The sequence below is a fragment of the Parasteatoda tepidariorum genome, chromosome 6 (assembly GCF_043381705.1).
Source record: "Parasteatoda tepidariorum isolate YZ-2023 chromosome 6, CAS_Ptep_4.0, whole genome shotgun sequence".
NCBI lineage: Eukaryota > Metazoa > Arthropoda > Arachnida > Araneae > Theridiidae > Parasteatoda > Parasteatoda tepidariorum.
The window spans coordinates 41869132-41888412 of record NC_092209.1 but is presented as its reverse complement, the minus strand read 5'-3'; the positions used below and the strand labels follow the sequence as shown (position 1 = coordinate 41888412).

Below are 19281 nucleotides of genomic sequence, written 5' to 3'. Positions count from 1 at the left end.
TATTTGATTGGAATCTTATACTCGTTATTAAATACAATGCATACTCGTTAAACGATCCGTTATTAAAAAAGTTGTGTTTTATAAAAAGTTTTTTTATTATATCGTGTATCGTGTAAAGGCGTTTTCTGAGTGGTTTGTAATTAAAATACTCTTCAATACATATTATAGTCTAAGAAAGAGGAGTAAAGTTAATGTTCAACCTTTCGAAATTACTGATTTCATGCCCACTTTATGAATTAATATCGAAATATGTTTAAATTTTACACTGTAAGAAATATGGATGCTCAAAATTAACGAAACTTTCTTCATTTTTTAACAAAATGGTTACTTAGAAAATGTCCTGCCCCCGAAATTTTAACAACTCAAGGAAATTTCTATTCTTCCACTTGTTTTGGGATACGAATTTCCTCGATAGTATTAAGGTTATAAATTGATATAATTGATTAAGAAATACAACATAAAATAAAAGTATAAGCAAATGATTTTCCAGTCTTCTCCAAGATTTGAACATGACATATTCGACAGAATAACGAGTGCGCCACCTTTTGTACCATCCCGTTATGTAGGGCAAACGGTTTTAAAATCATATAAAAATGTAGCATTTAAGTGACACGTAAAAAAGAATAAGTTTTTTTTATATTTGAGCATTCACGTTTTGTTAAAAATCACGATTTTGAGATGAAATGATTATAAAAAGTAACGAGATATAGCTCAAAATTGAAAGTTTTTTTTCCGGTGAGGTTACAGAAAAAATCAACATCTGTTGCCTCCATATTTCTTGAGCAACAAGAAATCATTTTTTATTGTGCGGAACTCTTTTTACTTTGTCAGAGAAGAAATATCTGAGATTTTCAAAGAAATTCGAGACTGCATTGAGATGACACATGATTAATGAGGCAGTTTCTTTAAATATTTCATAGCTCGTATTTCGCAAAAAATCACATGATTTCGCTGTTGTCAAAGATAACAAATATTTCTCAAGTATTGCGGAATTATTAAATATCACTGTGATAGTTCTGTGAATGAGCAGAGAGGATCTACATATGCTGTCTTTATATTTCGTGAGCAACCAGAAATCATTTTTAATATGCGTAACTCTTATTAGTTTATCAGAGAAAATATATCTGAGGATTTCAAAGAAATTCGAGACTGCATTGAGATGACACATGATCAAGGAGGCAGATTCTTTAAATATTTCATAGTTCACGATTCGTAAAAAATCACGCGATTTCGCTGTTGTCAAAAATAACGAAATATAGCTCAAGTATTGCGGAATTATTAAATATGACTGTGATAGTTCTGTGAATGAACAGAGAGGATCTACATATGCTGTCTTTATATTTCGCGAGCAACAAGAAATCATTTTTAATATGCGAAATTTTTTAAGTTAATCAGAGAAACTATATCTGAGGATTTCAAAGAAATTCGAGACTGCATTGAGATGACACATGATTAAGGAAGAAGTTTCTTCAAATATTTCATAGTTCACGATTCGTAAAAGATCACGCGATTTCGCTATTGTCAAAACTAACGAAACATAGCTAAAGTATTGCATAATCATCAAATATGACTGTGATAGTCCTGTGAATGTACAGAGAGGACCAACATATGTTGTCTCCATATTTCTTGAGCAACAAGAAATCATTTTTAATGGAAGAACATCTTCTTGCTTTGCCTGAAAAGAAATATCTGAGCATCCATAGAGCTTAATGCTGGCTTTCGCATCAATGGATCCCCTCAAGTCAAAGGACACGTACATCCCAATGGTGCTAGAAACACTTAAGTAACGGGGGCAAAATAGATCGCCTTTAAATCTGTTCTGGAGAGTAATGGTAACATTTCTAGGGTGGGGTCTTCTATCTGATTGAGCAGTTACTCGAACCAAGCAGAATAATTCGATTCTCTTTCACCCCTGGATAAAAGGGAAGAACACTTTTGAGTGACATGAGAGGGAGCTACAGAGTATCAAAAGAAGAGGGGGAGGATCTTTATTGCCTTCTGAAAGCATTTTCGGTATCTAAGATCGATATCTAAGAAGACATCGCCAACAAATCTTCTCCACATTCCCCCGATTATGTATCCTTGATACAATCAAACAGGAAAGTATGACCATATAGATGTAACATGCATCTGGGTAGCCATTTATTTAGATGTATGTCCCTATGACCATATATTTCATATCTTTGAAGTGTCATATGATATCTTTAGATTTGGCTTGTTGTGGGTGCAAGAGCAAATGCAATACTGTATATCAAAGTTGTTTGTGCATGGTTAGCAGTCTCTTCAGTGCTTAAGAATAAAACAATAAAAAACTTTTTTTTAAAAACACTAATGATTTTAAGAGCATATTTTTGCCTTATATCAAAGTATAAATAAACTTTGCATTATACAATTCAATGCAATATGATAAAATAAAATTTTTAAATTTCGTTGAATTATATGGAATTTTTACTACAATAAGTATCTAAAAAGCGTTTTAGTGAAACTTGTTTGTTAAAGTAATTTTTTTTCTAAGTGATTAAATTTTTTATGTTTATCATTTCAGATTTTGAGCTTAGTTCACTTAGTCGGAAAAAGAACGTTTCATCTATCACCTGAGTCATCATGGCTCTGTTAATAAAATTGGGTATTTTGGGATGACAGGGAAAATGTTGTATTTTTTTTAATGCTTCACATTTTTAAATAATTCTGTTTTTTAAAAAAACCCTCCACCCGATTTTAAAAAATTCGTTTTGGGTGTTTAATTTTACGTTGCATTTCGTTTCGCTGCGCAAAAATTGTAAAAGTCAGAAACTTGAAAATAAAGTATTTCGGAAAATGTATAGGGATAGTATAATGGAAAAAAAACAAAATTAACATTCGATAAATAGATCAAGAATTATTAACTGTTAAACGTTTTGTTAAATTTACATTCCGTTCTACACCTTCCAGAAATGGAATTCAAGTTATGCGATTTATCGAGAGAAAAAGAGATATTTTTATGCAAAAACTTAACTTGAGTTTTTCTTTTTTTTTCTTCAAAATTCCAATTCGTTCGAAAGTTGATGCAATTTTAGATGCCTTTCTTCAAATTTGCCGTACAAAACTGTATTTTTGCAGTTTGTTATGCCACCCAAGAACTATAATATTTATAAGGTACTTCATAATACGAAGATGTTTAGAAGAATGCATGAGCAGTACAGTAAAGTAACTTAAGTAATTAAGAATTATTAACTGTTAAACTTGTAGTAAAAAATACTGTGCGATCCGCTCTGCAGTCCCTAGAAAAGCAGCTGCATGCAAATTTGACAAGGTGAGACTTTTATTTAGGAACTTGACACAATTATTTTTCGAAATTATAATTTGTTCGAGATCTTTATTTCGTTATCGCGCTTTAATGTCGAATATTTCGAAATTAATAAGATAAAGAGAGATAGGAATTATTTCTCACTTATTTCTTTTTATTATGTTACGCATTCTGTATTTTTAAGTTGTATTTCTGGTACTGTAGTTTTTTAAAAATCAGGTTCTTGTTCATTTCGCTGCAATCATATTGTTATAATATTACTTACAAAAAGGCCGTTTCTCAAACTGACCTACAATATATTTGTTTAAATTATTTACATGTAGTTGTGGATAAATATTCTTTTAATTTTAATGAATTGAAATATTAATGCATTACCTTAATCACTTTAAAAAAATATTTTCTGAAAATACGGTAATTCTACTATAAATATTTAAAAACATGTTAACGTAAAATAATATTAACGATAGTATTAAATTAATGGAAATCGTAATTACAAAATATACAATTGTTATTAATAAATTACAATTTGTTCGGAGATCTCTATTTTGTATGTCGAATATTACGAAATGAGAGAGAGAGCGAGAGGATTTTCACTTATTTCTTACTTATTTCTTTTTATTATGTTACTATTCTGTATTTTTAAGCTTTTTTTCATGTGCAGTAGTTTTACTAAAAATCAGGTTGTCGATTTCGCTACAATTATATTATATTAACTGTATTATTATAATATTACTCACAGCACTGCAGTTATTATAATATTACTATTATACACCACGTTGAAATATTAATACCAGAACTGCCGTTTCTAAACCTTCAATATATATCTGTTTAAATTATTTATATGTAGTGGCGGATAAATATTCTTTTAATTTTAAAGAGTTGAAATATTAATACATCACCTTTGCTACCACTAGAAAAAAATATTTTCTGAAAATATGAAAATTCCGTAGTAGTTGAAGGTAATGTAGCCATGGAAAAGCGTGATAACACAGAATAATATTCACGATACTAAATTAATAGATTGCTGCAAAAATGCATTTGCTAAATTTCTCAGAAATAAAATAAAACCTTTTTAAAATAAAGCTGAAATCTAAGTAAGAAAACAAAATTTATTTAAGATTGGAAAATGATATTGACTAATGCGCGTGTGCTCCGAATTAAAATCGCATCTCCTATTAAAAAACTTCCTTATTGCAAAATAAAAAAGAGAAAAAAAAATAGAAAACAAATACTCAAAATAATGGGATGTGGTGTATTGTAATTATTAAAATACAGCAAACTTTTGTGGTTGTGGCTTAGATTCAAGGAATAAAGGAAGTATTGGAAATGAATACACCCACCTGCAATATTTGCAAACTCATTAAATGAGGTACACGGTGCAAAAATGCGAGATCATTTAACTTTTATTTCTCAGCTGCATAAATTTTTAAATGTCTGTGCTGTTCAGATATGGACATTTGAATTTTTTTTAAATATTTCTTTTTTACTTGAATTTTTCATTGCTTTTCTTTTTGATTTTTCATAAAAAATCAAAAAGCAATAATCAAGTAAATTACATAGCTTGGAAGCAATAGAGGTTAACACAGAGATTGGTGGTAATGGTTTACTGTTATTTTTTCGTTTACATAATAATGAATTTATTTTATAGTACTTTCGCCTAAAAGACGAATTTTGCAGACGAAGGCCAAAATTCGTCGATGTTGATCATACTACGAGTCAAATAGCCAAACAAATAAATGAAACTAAAGTTTATAAATTTAAAAAAAAGTGAACCTTAAGACTCCAGCTGTAAATGTTACCATCATACGGAATGCATCAAATGTATATAAGTTATTATTAAAATAACATGATTTTGAATGGCCATAGAAAAAAGTGAAAATCGTTTCATTTAATTTGCTAGAAAAAAAATGGTTGAAATTTAAATTATTATTATTTATAAATTTATTTAGCACCTTGATCTATGTATTCAAGCCACTTATCTCTGTATTTAGATTAAAGATATTTATATTCCCAACCCCTTTTTAATAATTTTTTAATGAATTATATTTTTTTAAAAATTCAAATTCATTAAGAAACAATTATAAAAAATCAACAAAAGTTAAGAAATAATATGTAAAACTAAATAATACAAAATATCCATTAAAATGATTAAAAAGTTAAATGTTAAACTAATTTAAATAATAGATAATTAAGTGTGAAATAAAGAACATTAATATATTAAATGAAATACAATATTAATTGTATTAAATGAAATGAATTGGTACATAAATAATATATTAAATGAAATATTTTTATTAAAAATCTAGATAACAATCTGTCGACATATACCGTACCAAAAAATATAATTCACAAAATTTATCTACCTAATGACTGATTTGCCAAATTTAAAGATCCCCAAATACAGTTTTATTGATTCTCATCTTTTTTCTCTTCACACTTTTGCAACACTTGTTAAGCAATTAGGAATTGTAAAGACAGCTTTTTCTCAGATTAGCACAGGTTTTTAAGTCAATTATAAAATGTAATAACATACAAAATAAAAAAAATGGACTAAAATAGTTACAACAATAATGAAAGAACGAAAAAAAAGTAATTTCAAATTGACGCAAATTGAGCTTTTTTTTTTTGTTAAACTTTTAAAAAAGTCAAAGAAGTCTAGAAAAGTAATTATCCGAACTGAAGAATGCAAAAAGTTTAAAATTTAATTCTATCACTCTTTTTTTAAATTTTTTTCAGAAAGATTTTCAGATTGAGCTTAATTTTTTCTCCGTCCTTTTACCCATGTCTCGATTGTTCTAACTCTGATTTTAGAAGAAAAAAAATTAGGTGAAAAAATATAACTTTGCCAGTATTATGGAAATATATGTTTCTAAGACTCAATTCAATATGTTTTTAAGATTTGTATCAAAATTACTTTAAGTATATCACACAATTCTTGCCAGCAACTTAACGATTACTTAGTAGAGTAATTTAGTGTAGATATACAAAGCTTTGAAACAAGTTTGCTCAATATTTTTGTGTTTCAACGAAATTCTGGAAACACGCGTTTTCATGCATATCATCAAAAGAAATTTCGATGTATGTAAATGCATAGTCACAATAATTATGTGGAAAAATATTTTTAAAAATTCTTTCGTATTTTCTGTTTAAAAAAAAAAACTTACGGAATTTTTTTCTCCAAAATAATAAAATATTCCGGGAATAGAAAATAAAAGGCGAGAAGAATAAGCGATCAATATTTATTCAATTCCAATTTGAATTTCATATGCTCAAGATTTTCTATTTTATTTATTGATCTTTAATCATGATGAATGCTGCTTCAAGATTCATAAAAATCTTTTTAGAAACATTTTCCATTTTCATTGAACAAAAATGATTTTAAATAGAAATCTATTCCAGTTGAAGAAAATTTTTGTAACGGCACCCAACTGAGTCATTTACTTGAGACCTTTTTTCTTCACTTCAATTCTACTCATTTTCTTCCGTAATTTTTTATTTCTATCTTTTCTTTTCCGTTCTTTTTCCGACCTAAATTCAGTTATCTTTCTTTCCGCAGAATCGTCTGCAACTATCCTTCCCTTCTTTTGTCGAATTAATGCCTTGGCGCAGTTTTAACGAGTGGATTGGCGACCGCGTGGCGCGCGGGAAAGCAAGGTAACCCTTCGAACTATTACAATATCGTGTTTTGAGGTGGCACAAGCTTGCTTTCCCTCCGAAACTGGAAGAGTTGGCTGAAAACGTTGCGGTGGCCTGCAGCCTCAGGGTTTAAGGCAGCGCCTACCTATCTAAAGAACAGTCACATAACCACATAATCAGGCCTTCTATTCCCAATACATTTCTCATTCATTTTATTCATAAGAAGGGTTAAATGAGTTTCCGTTCGACAAACACCACAATTTTTGAAACTTTTCTAACTTAAATCTTTTCAAAAATTAAACACATTTCAATATTATTTAGCATTATTTAAACAATATTTAAATGATACAATGTAATGAATACAGCGAAGAAAAAGAACGTCTTCCGTGCAAACGATTTTATAGAATGAAGAATGCACGTGGTGTGTTTACGTCGGTGCTCTGGTTTCAGCGGTGTTTCGGTGATGTTTCGTCTGCTATTGCGGGATTCTGCTCCGTTTCCCCACAGACTTATTTCGTTTAGTGGTGGATAAAGTGTGAACATTTAGAATAGATGTTGTGTTCGCTGTCTGATTATTTTATTTTAGATCGAGAAAAAGCATTTTATTGACAGCTAAAAGGTATGTTAACTGTATATAGTGTTTACGATTCTAACCAGATATTCTGAGTAAGAAAAACAAATAATAAAAACTCGAAAAAATAGCCCATAATTGCTATTTTTTACTCGTATCAAAATTTATGAAAAAAACTTACTTAAAAGCTTATAACGATTGTGATATAGTAGCAAAATTCTGATTCGTTAAATTTTGTGAATAAATATGAAAGATAAGTTGAAACTTATGATTATTGTGATAAGAAAAAGTAATTAAAATGTGTTTTGTATGTGCTAATTAGAACAGTTTGCATATTAGAAACTATTATAGAATGTTTCTACTTTGAGAAGATCTTATGGATGAACATTCAAACTTTTTAATCTAAAAAATAAACTATCCGAAGAAAATTGATCATACATACTTTTAAACACATCGTTTAGAAATTCAAAAGAGTTCATGGAATTATGGCATGACATTTGGAATAAGCTACTCAAAACCATGATATCATTTTTATCAAAATAATGCAACAAACTAATTAATTTATAAATGCTCCATTTATTTGGGCTTAATGGATATGTACTCCATTGCAAGTGCCATTTATTACAAATGTTGAAAGAAAACCATGTGATGCCAACATGAAGAAAAAAAGCGTTTCTCTATTAAAAGAATATTCATAAAAGAATACAATATTTAACTGAACAGAAATAAGGAGATCCGAGTTTCTTTTGCAATGAGGAAACCTAAAATCTATCCTTACATCTCCTTCATAACTCAAAGTTATCGTCTGTTTGTTTTAAACATTTTCGTTTGCTTCATTATGATGCTTATCAAAGTTTGCGCGAGCGATTTATCGTCTGCCGCACCTGATGAAACACCTTGTTCTGTGCTTTGTGAATGTCTTGGTCCTGAGTTTGCCATCCAAGCGGATTGTTCGAATCGGTCCTTGGTGGTTGTGCCTAATGACTTAAGCCATTGGACAGTAAAGCTGTAAGTAGAATTTAATATTTGTTCATTTTATATGTTGTCGTAAATGATGATGATATAAGTGAAATATATAGCAGTGAAAGTTTTCAGTAAGAAATCTCAAGATCGCACATTCAAATGCATCTTTTAATTTGAAATATTTATTATTTAAAACTGAAATTAATTAAGTAAAAGGGGCTTATAAAGTTTAGTTCTACTATTGTCGTTTTAAAATATTTTATACCTTTTAACTAAAAGAAGAAAATGTAGTAATGCTGGAAATATCATAAAACATAAACTTTAAGGGTTTTTTTTTGTATATTATGAATTTAAATAATGTTCATGTTGTATAGAAGTATAGCTAAATCCATAATGGTGTACTCATAACAAAATGAAGATCCAAGAAAATTTAACTTAATTTACATGTATATTTACGTGTAAAATTACATTAAATAAGACATTTTGTTTCTTTTTTGATTAAAAAAATTATTGCAATTCGTAAATTTTTTTGTTGTAATTTTATAAGGTATTTTATAAAATTTCACAAAAAAAAAAAAAAAAAAATCCGGAACATATTACGGAACAAAAAATCTAATATACCGTAATTTTTCAAGCTATAAATACAATAAAATCATCTAATCACTATAATTAAATAAATATTACTGTAAAAATTATGGAAGAAAAGGATTTTACGGTAAAATGAATTTTACGGATGAAGGACCCAAAGTGCGGTAATTAGTATTGTAATCTGATCCGGAATTTTTTACAGTGTATACATGAAATTCCTACTCAAAATGAAAGTGAAACACTTATGAAATTTTACATATATTCATATAACATGATGCGGAAAGTTTGTGATGTTTCTTTAATGACGTTATTTATCCTAATTAACTTAAATTTCTAGTTGGTTTTTAATTACATTAGTGATATTTTTAAATACTTCCGCGAATATAAAATGTTTATTTTAGTGCAAAGGTTATTTTTAATTAATTAACTCACGGTTAAGCATGAGCAAATCTCCAGGTACTTTTATTGAGGAAATATTTCATTGCATAAATCCTAAACTAAATAACTATTATTACTGGAAATACACTACCAAAACTACTGAACCTGATAGAAAACATTCTACAACTGCTTAAAATTTTGAAAAAATTGTTAATGGTGAAAAAAATACCAATATTAATAGAAATGTAAATTCTAAAATGTACATTTACTATAACGTATCAGAAAAAATTAGAATAAATTATACTGCGGAAATATTTTTTTTCTGTTTGCATGAGATTTTATAAGGAATATTGGATATTTTCGCATTGCTGATTTCAAATCTTTAAGCTCTTTAAGCTACAGTTTTTCTAAATGATATTTGTATTAAAATTTTTTTTGTCAAAATGTAACATTTACGCAACATTTGTCGTAACATTGACGCAGCTCCCTGTTATATATAACTTTTTTAAACTTGTACATTTTGACAAAACAATGGACTAAAAATATTATTTTTAAAAAATTTATAGCTTATGAAATCCCTAAATCAAAATTAGGCAACATCAAGCATTTGATAAATGCACCAAAAACTTTGTCCCCCAGTGCTATTGATGAATTTAATATTTTGATAAGTTGGTAGCAGTTAAAAAAATGTTTTTAAGAAAAATAAAAATATATGCAATAACTAATATGTTGCAGAAGTAGTTTGAATAAATTGTTAATGGATTTTACATAGGCCGTTTCTATTTCTAGTAAATAAATAAAGAATTATAAAAACTTTATGACAACTTTGTACACGTTTCATTATATGAAAAGAATAAAGTTTCCATAGTTTTCAAAAACATTTAATACCTTACTCGAAAGTCAAAATTTTATAGCTTAATATTAATTGAAGTTTTTTCAGTAATATATGTGTATAGTATTACTGGAAAATTTTTTTAGAAACTGGGATTGTATTGTATTAACTTTTTTAGCAACGTTCCTGCATTAAACTTTTTATAATATAATATTATAACCGTTGTTGAACTGCTGGGGCTTACTACTACTAATGTTCAATTCCGTAGCCTTGTAATTTTGAACCCAATTCAGAAGACAAGGGAACCTCTGGATCTAATATAGGGAGAAATTTGCCTTCGTGGAGGACTTTTTGTCTGAACTAACCCACATTTGCGTTACATGCATTAAACTCTCTCTGCATTAAACTTAGTAAACATCTTTTGTGTCTAGGTTTTTTTTAACCGTGTAACGATTTTTGTATTTTCTTTAACTTGTGTTAAGTTATGTAAGATGGCATAGCGTAAAAGGTGTGTAAATTACTGCTCAGTCACGTTAAAAAAAATTAAGACGTTTTATTATTAAGTAATATTAGAAAGTAATATTAGATATTAATGCATTTTCACTAACACCCAAAAAAATTTTTTTAAGACGTTTGATTAGTATGGAATATTGGCAAATGATATATTTTAACCTACACAGAAAAATATTCACTAGTTAAATGTGCCTGAATTTATAATTTATAGTTCATCAATTTTGAACTTTAGTAAAACAAAATATTCCTAAAGTTCAAAAGTTTAAGCTTTCTTCGTCATTCCTTTTATTATTAATTAGATACTTCTTAAAAAATTAAAAATTGCATGCAGCGTACTTAAATTATTTTGATTTATATAGAAAATAACTTAATCAAGTTTTAACAGTTTAACATTATTTTCTTAAAACTTTTTTTGTAAGAAAGTTATATTTTTGAGTTTTATTTCATAATAATTAGTTTTATCACGAAAAATAAAAATAGATTCAATAACAATTGATCGACATCAATGCTGATTAATCTTTACATTTTAAATTTATGCTAGTTTATTAATAAATGTTTTTAAATGTGATAAAAATTAGTTACATGAAAATGTATGATAATTCTAACTTAATAATATTTTATGTGTTTTTAAGTTAAAATAAGTTTTCCAATCTTGTGTCCAGTACTCTGTATTGTTTTATATAGCTTTTTTTATTTAAATTTATTATATGCAGAGACTAATGATTTCAAATGGGAAAAAGAAAAAGATTTATACTATTACAAAATATTTCTGAGAAAACAATTTTACGAACGTTGACTTTCAAAGTCGTTTTAGATTTTTAAATCTTTAGCTTTCGTTTGCGATATTTTGTTTTCATTGTCAAAAGTGCTTATAAACGCTATTTTTCAACTTGAAATTACTAGTGGAATGCGCCCCCTGCTCGCTAACGCTCGCCAACCCCCGAAAATTGCTACGCAATCTTATATGGTTTGCTTCGCAAACCAAGCTCGCTTTGCTCGCTACTAACTTAGGTACATTGCAAATTCACAAAATTCTAAGAATTCAAAACAATCATTCAAATCCATATAACAACTTTTTTTTTAAAAAAAATTACATCTTTTTAGTAAATACTAAGTCATTAAAATAAATTTGAATTCAAATAAATGACATGTAATTCGTTAAACCTATTAGAAATGTGCTATAGTATAAGATTTTAAAGCGTTACAGCACGACTGAAACTCATTTTTAAATGAATAACTAATAACCGTAATAAAACAAATAAATTCGTGATATAAATCAAAAATCGTCAAATAAATTCGTAATATATAAATTCGTGAAAAAAAGCGCTTTCATCAAAATACTAAAATAGAGATCTATCGACAAAGACTACTCACTTCTGCCTAGCTTAAGGTTATTTCAGTTTCCGTTTTTAAAAGCGCTATACGTTGAGCCACCTCATCTGGATTCGGCATGCGACATTTTTAGCGGCAATCATTGGTCGATTTTCTAGCGTTGCCATTCGGGGAGTTGTAATGAGGCCTTTTTTTGTCGCCGTGTAAGAGAAANATATATATATACATATAAAGACTAATATTTTTGTATGTGAGTACTAATGTTAATGTTTGAGATTACGATTTTACAAATGCCGGTTTTTGTAAAATCGTAAATCGCTTTCGAAAGCGTTTTCTTTTACTGCTAAAAAGTAAAGCGTCACGTTTTTAACTAACAAATTCTAATATAACAAGTAGTGAAAATAAGATATATTTTAATTTTTTTATAATATATTAATAAATACATGTTATGGAAATTCATAGATTAAAAAAAGTAATAATTCATATAAAGCTTTGTAGTTATTCAAAACAAGCCGAAGTATTTAAATTAATTATTTAAAACATGCTGAAGTATTTATTCAAAACATGCTAAAATATCTATCCAAAACATACTAATTTATAATTTAAGACAACGGTATCGATAAAAAGAAGCTTATTTTACTCTAATAAAGTATTTATTCCTTTTTCTCACTATGTCAGTAGTTTTTTCTCTCTATGTGTCCAATTAAAACGGTTAAAAAAGTGCAGGCGCTCAAAAAATTAATGCTTTCAGCTTTTTACTTGGACAATCTGGCTTAAAGCTAGTGTTTTCCAGGAGAGTTGAAATAATAAGTGTGAAATTTTTTTTAATACATTTTAAAAATAGCTGTTCATATTTGCATGCATAAAAGTTTGCAAATCAAAGCAAAATCGGGTTACTTTTCTTTTAACAGTTGAGTTTTAATTTGAAATTTACTTAAATGTATCAACTTTAAGACATTTTTAAATTCTGCTTTAAGTTTAAATTAAAATTCGATGCAATCTCGTATTGATTGAATAATTTAATCATTTTATTTTTGTGATTCTTGACATTTCTTCGCTCTTTATTTATACAAATAGAATTTTGAAACTTCTCCATTTGATAAAAATTTCTTTGCGTTCCTTTCCGTATTTTATTACAGTCTTTTGTGCAATAACTCAAGTACTTTTATCCATGACTATAACAAACTTTCACCACTTTATCTTAGATAAACTTTTATTGCATTGCTTAAATGATTGTATAATTGATATAGTTGAAATCATTTAAAGATGTATTTTAATTCCATGCTGAAATATGTAAGAATAATCTCAACATTTAAGCATAAATTACCTCAAAACTTAATTGTATTAAAGATAGTAAAAAGATAATTTCGTAACATATCATGTTATTTGCATCAGATAAAACAAAATTGACTTTCAGACTGAATCAGGTAAAAATAATAATAAAATAAGATTTCAGTAAAAATAAGATTTAAGCATAAGAATCCGAAAACACTATATTGAGTTATTAAAAAAGCATTTTGTAGTATATCACACGGTAAAAAAATCCCGTAAAACTTAGGATATTAAACCGGCAACTAGGTTTTTTATGCAAAACCCAAAAATTTACAAAGTAAATCCGTAGCGTAAATGATTTTTTTTTACCATACAAACGCACGTTTTCCCGTAAAAATTACGAGCTACGAAGTAAATTTAGTACTTGTACCAGGAGTGGATAATTTATATCAGCTGATTTGTAACGACCAATTATTGCTGAGATTTGAACTTGGTTCACTTTATTAAGAGGTGCGCGTTATGTCTACTGTGTTTTATTAAGAAGAAAACGTGATAATATGAATTTCGCTTTAATATTGTATTAATTTGACATTAAAGTCGAACCATAATTTAATTTATACGATGTTCAAAACCACAAAGTAATAATTAAAAAGTTAGAGCAAATATAATAAATAATAGTAAAATGATTCGAAAAGTGGTAAAATTATATTACGGTTGCAAAGCTGCAGGACAAAAACTAGAATTTCAACTGGCTGTTATAATCCTTTAGTAATTAGGGTGAGAAACACGGAAAAACCATTTTGCCGACAAAACGGCCTTAAACTGTTAAAAATACAGAGGGATTCCGAAAAAAAAATATCGGATATTTTTACAGTGCATTTTACATGAAGTATAATACGAAATTTAGTTTCTCGCTGCAACATGTAGAAAAGAGCTAAACATTTTAACATAAATCCATCACAAAATCGACTAATAAAAAAATAGAATTTTGTGATGTACCATGCTGTCTAATACACATTACAAAAAATTAAATATGTTAAAGTGAATGAAAAGAAACTATTAATGTTTACAGATTATGTCATTAAACATTTTCCATTGAAAAAAAAATAAAAGCGAATTTTGTGAAAAAATGCGTTGTGTAAAGTATAATTCAAAATTAAGTTCACGTCGTGAAAGGTAGGATAAAAAACTAAAGTAACAAAACCAAGAAGTAAGTTATTGCTACCTTTGACCATTTTATTGTCATTAGATCTTTTTTTTTTGTGACATACCATGTTATTAATTATACATCAGAAAATCAATTCTATGTTGGTTTAAATAAAAAAAAACTATTCATGTTTACATATTATATCACAACACATTTCCCATTGAAAAAAGAAATAAAATCGAATTTTGTGACAAAACACGTGATGTAAAGTATAATTCAAAATTAAATGTCTAAAAAGGTAGGGTAATAAACTAAAGTAACAAAACCAAGAAGAAGTAAGTTATTGCTACCTTTGATCATTTTATTGTCATTAGATCATTTTTTTTTCTACCAAGCCCTCCAGCAATATTATGTACTTTGTCGAAAAAATTACAGCAATTATCACTTAAAGTAAGGAAAGTAAAAAAAAGAAGAAAAAAAAGAACATAACATAAGAATCTATTACTCTTCCAGTGTTTTGGTCGGGTAATTGCTTGAGTAAAATCAATCAGGTTAAAAGCATGTATTTTTTTCTTTACTTTTTTATTTACATTTATTGTAAAGTGTCTTTGTTGTAAGGTATAGAACTTGCAGTAGGACACTTAACCCATTTAAAAGATGGATTTGTGAGAGTGTTTTTTTTTCTTATATAAAATTAAAACCCTCTGGACACTTTGTTTGAATGTTAGAGTACTTAATTTAATTTTCTCTTTTGGGTTATTTTTAAAACTTTAATGATCTTGCCCTGTTTTCTCCATTGTTGAAACGCATTCTAATCGTTTTTTTTGTTTATTTAGTTGAAGTCGAATAATAAATTAAAGTGTTTAGCTTTTTCATTATTTTAAACTGAAAAAACTAAATTAATAACTTCCAATTTAACAAAAAAAATTATTATCACATAATATTAATTAATATTTGTGAATATTATTATGTAAATATTGTATGAATGTTAAATATTCAAAATAAACTGTTAAATACATTTTAATTAATTGCAAAATCTAAAAAAAAAGTTTTTTCCTCATAGATCGTCCTAAAATAGCTTACTAATAGACACTTATATTCTAAATTAAACTTAATTTACTTAAAAATTATGCCATGAAATGTTAAATAAGTTTTCGTATAATAAAAATTAAAGAAAACTTAAGTAACAAATGCTTTCTGAATTAAGCTAAGGATTTATTTAAATTTGAATTAGTATTCAAGTATTAAATTGTTATTCGTTTATATCGTATTTTTTATATCGTTCGTAACAATGCCCATCAATAGATTTCAATGTGCTTTAAACGTATTTGGGAACATTTTCAACCTTTTCTTTCGGTCACTTATGTGTTTGAAACTAAATGAATTACATCCACAGCCCATGTGTGTATCATATCATATCATATCATATCATATCATATCATATCATAGAATCGAAAATATAGAATCGTTCTGTTCCCAAACAGACGTGTACTAAGTGTTTCTTAGGGAATAGTAATTTAAGACAAATAAGATAGGCAGTGCATTTCTAAGTGTTACATATTAGTTTACATAGTGTTTAGATATTTGCTTAACTTCCTATTTTTCATTATTTTTACAAAATATTAATTCGTATTTAAATTCAATATGAACTTGAAAAAGATATTTTACATTTTGGGCTTTATTGTCACAACAGATTTTGGCTTCATACTTATTTGCTCTCATGTGTATATTACATCAGAATTGAATTACTATTCTCAAACAGATACAAAATAAATCCTATCTAAAGTGACTAAAAAATAAATAATGTATCAAATACGAAATAAAATATACAGAAATGTTATAGAAATTCTTAAATATGCTAATGTACGATATTCTTTATTTTATAACTTAGAGTGTTTGTAGTTAATTAGTTGCATTGTTTCTGAGAAAAAGCAGTTTTATAACACAACTTTTAGTTATAATTACTTCATTCTTTTAGTTTCTTTAACTTGTGATATCTCAGGAATGATTTAACCGTTTTACTCTAAAATTAATTTTTTAGCTTAAAGCTTAAAGCTTTTTTAGCTGAGAAAAAGCAGTTTTATAACACAACTTTTAGTTATAATTACTTCATTCTTTTAGTTTCTTTAACTTGTGATATCTCAGGAATGATTTAACCGTTTTACTCTAAAATTAATTTTTTAGCTTAAAAGTCGCTACATGTTTTGACATAAAATATTAAATTGCAAAAATCTTAATGATCTTTGGTCTGGAGTACTTGACTATTCACCAATTCAACTTTTATTTAGAAACTATTCCATCTTTTTACCTCAATTTTTTTAGCACAGCAAACTATATGTTTTAACACAAAATATATGTTTAAAAAATTTCATTACTTTCTCCTTACATAATTTTTTTTTACATTTTTCATTTGTTTACTGAACCTTGTAGAGGAGTTTCCTTTGTGCCATTGAACCTCCTGTTCTATGACAAAAAAAATTTGTAATATTACACCATACATTAAAGTACTATAAAGTCTAAAAATATTCAAAAAATAATTGGCTAACAAAAGCATGAATAAAAGTAAAAATATTAAAAAAATAACGGGCTAGCAAAAGCATGGATAAAATAAAATAAACACATAAAGAGATAAACAATAAAATGCTGTATAAGCGATAAGCAGAGAGCTCGCCACACTTTACTATACTCAATACTCAATAAAAGCAAACGATAAAATTAGAAGACTTTTTGTAGAACAACAGAGTTGTTGGTTTTCTCAGAGATTAGTTTTGGTTTGGAATTTGAGTTTTCTTATAAATCGTTACGGGTTTTTCTGGTTTGTTTTATAATATTTTAACTATACCGTTACGGGTACTCCATATTTGTTACTGTTTGTGTTGTTTGTGAATAAAAGTTTTTTTTATAAGAAACAGAGCTGTTATTTATATAGCCTGATACGTTACAGTAAGTACCAATATTCATAGAATCCTTTATATATTTGTTTAAATAACATGCATTTCCTATATTTAGGATGTGCACGCTTTCAATTCTTTTGGTAGCTTCTGAATTTTAATTGTCTGCTTAACATTTGTTGCTCAGTTTCATGATTCTTAATTTCTGGCAAACTCTATTGATGTTCCCTCATCAATTACTTCTCCATTTTCTTTTTAATAATTTTCTTCGTCACTTTTGCTTAACTCAGTCCAATATTACACCATAATAAATAGTTGTAATATTACACCATACCTTAAAGTACAAACCAATATTTATAGGATTCTTTATAAACTTGTTTATATAACATGCATTTCCTACATATAGGATGTGCACACTTTCAATTCTTTTGGTAGCTTCTGAATTGTCTGTTTAACATTTGTTGCCCAGTTTCATGATTCTTAATTTCTGGCAAACTCTATTGATGTTCCTTCATCAATTACTTCTCCATTTTCTTTTTAATCATTTTCTTCGGCACTTTTCTTTAACTCAGTCCAATACTCGTGAGTGTACACTCCCTCTGCTTAGAAATCTGGATGTGATGAGTAGTAATATGTTTAACTTTTTTTCTTCTTCTTCTTTTATATTATTTATTTTATTCATTTCTTTCTCTTCATGGATGTCTTTTTATTCATTCTCTCAGCTATTGTTGTTGCGGAAAAAAATTTGGCGATGATGAATTGTGTTTGTTTGGAAGCTATTAATTATTTATGAGAAAGAATATCGCATCCGACTTTGTTGCGATAACGCTTTTTTATTTTATTTTCTGTTTACCCACATTGTTAATGTGAGCGTAAATAGTTTTTAGTCGCTTCAGGGATCAACTCTAAATCGCATTTATATCCTTTAATTGTGGACATCTTGATTTAAAGGGAATGTTTTACCTTATGGGCATTGGTCAGCGCGCACCAATTGATTAAAGGTTTTGAAATAGTTTTTTTTTTATTCGCTATTCTTTATTTGATATAATATTGCAACTTAGTTTTATAAGAAATAATAAAAAGAGTTTATCTGTTTAACATGGCTAGTAAATTATTAAAATGGTGCATAAGCATTTGTCCCAATATTTTTTTTTAAGATTATATTGTTTATATTAATAAGGGATTTTTGGATTAATAAGAGATATTATTAAGATTATATTGTTTATATTAATTATACTAATATCTATTTATAATATGATCTATTTCCCTCTATTTATAACATAGGCTATTATATTCTATGTATAATATGGTCTATTATATTTTCTATGCATGATATTGTATGAATAATGTGAGCTATTATAATCTTTGTATAATATGGGCTATTATATTCTAAAATAATATGGGCGTAAATCCTTTATTAATTGTGAACAAATTTTATTTCATAGAAATGTTTTAGTCAGATTACCATAATTTAATTGATATATTTAATTGGTATTGGTGATAAGTTTTTGGTCCGCATGTTTACCTAACGAATTATGTATCTAATGATTAAAAGTTTCGAACAATTAGTATTTAAACAATAGCATTTTCTTTTTCATTTTATAAAGAAGTTTCATAACAAACTTAGAATTAAGTTTTTTTTTTTAAGTTATTGACATACAATTTATTTCTTAAAATGGAAATTGAAATTATTCAAATATTCTTTTTTGAAAGTTTTTATAAAAAAAGAATGTCGTATCGGAATTTCTGTGATAATACTTTCTGATTAAGTCAAAATTGCAATAGTGTTATTTAATTGCAGACATTTTGATTTAAAGGATGTGTTTTTTCTTCTTTTTTTTATGCATTGGTCAGCATGTATGCTTCAAGTAT

General features: G+C 27.3%; 1 protein-coding gene across 1 annotated transcript in view; it reads left to right on the top strand.

Moving 5' to 3' along the window:
* Nucleotides 1-6712: 6712 nt before the first annotated feature.
* Nucleotides 6713-19281, top strand: part of LOC107438967 (leucine-rich repeat-containing G-protein coupled receptor 5) — a 186707-nt gene continuing 174138 nt past the window's right edge. The window contains exon 1 of the mRNA XM_016051395.3: nucleotides 6713-8501. Coding sequence (XP_015906881.1) covers nucleotides 8245-8501 — 257 coding nt within the window. The 5' untranslated portion in view covers nucleotides 6713-8244. The remainder of the gene's footprint in view (nucleotides 8502-19281) is intronic.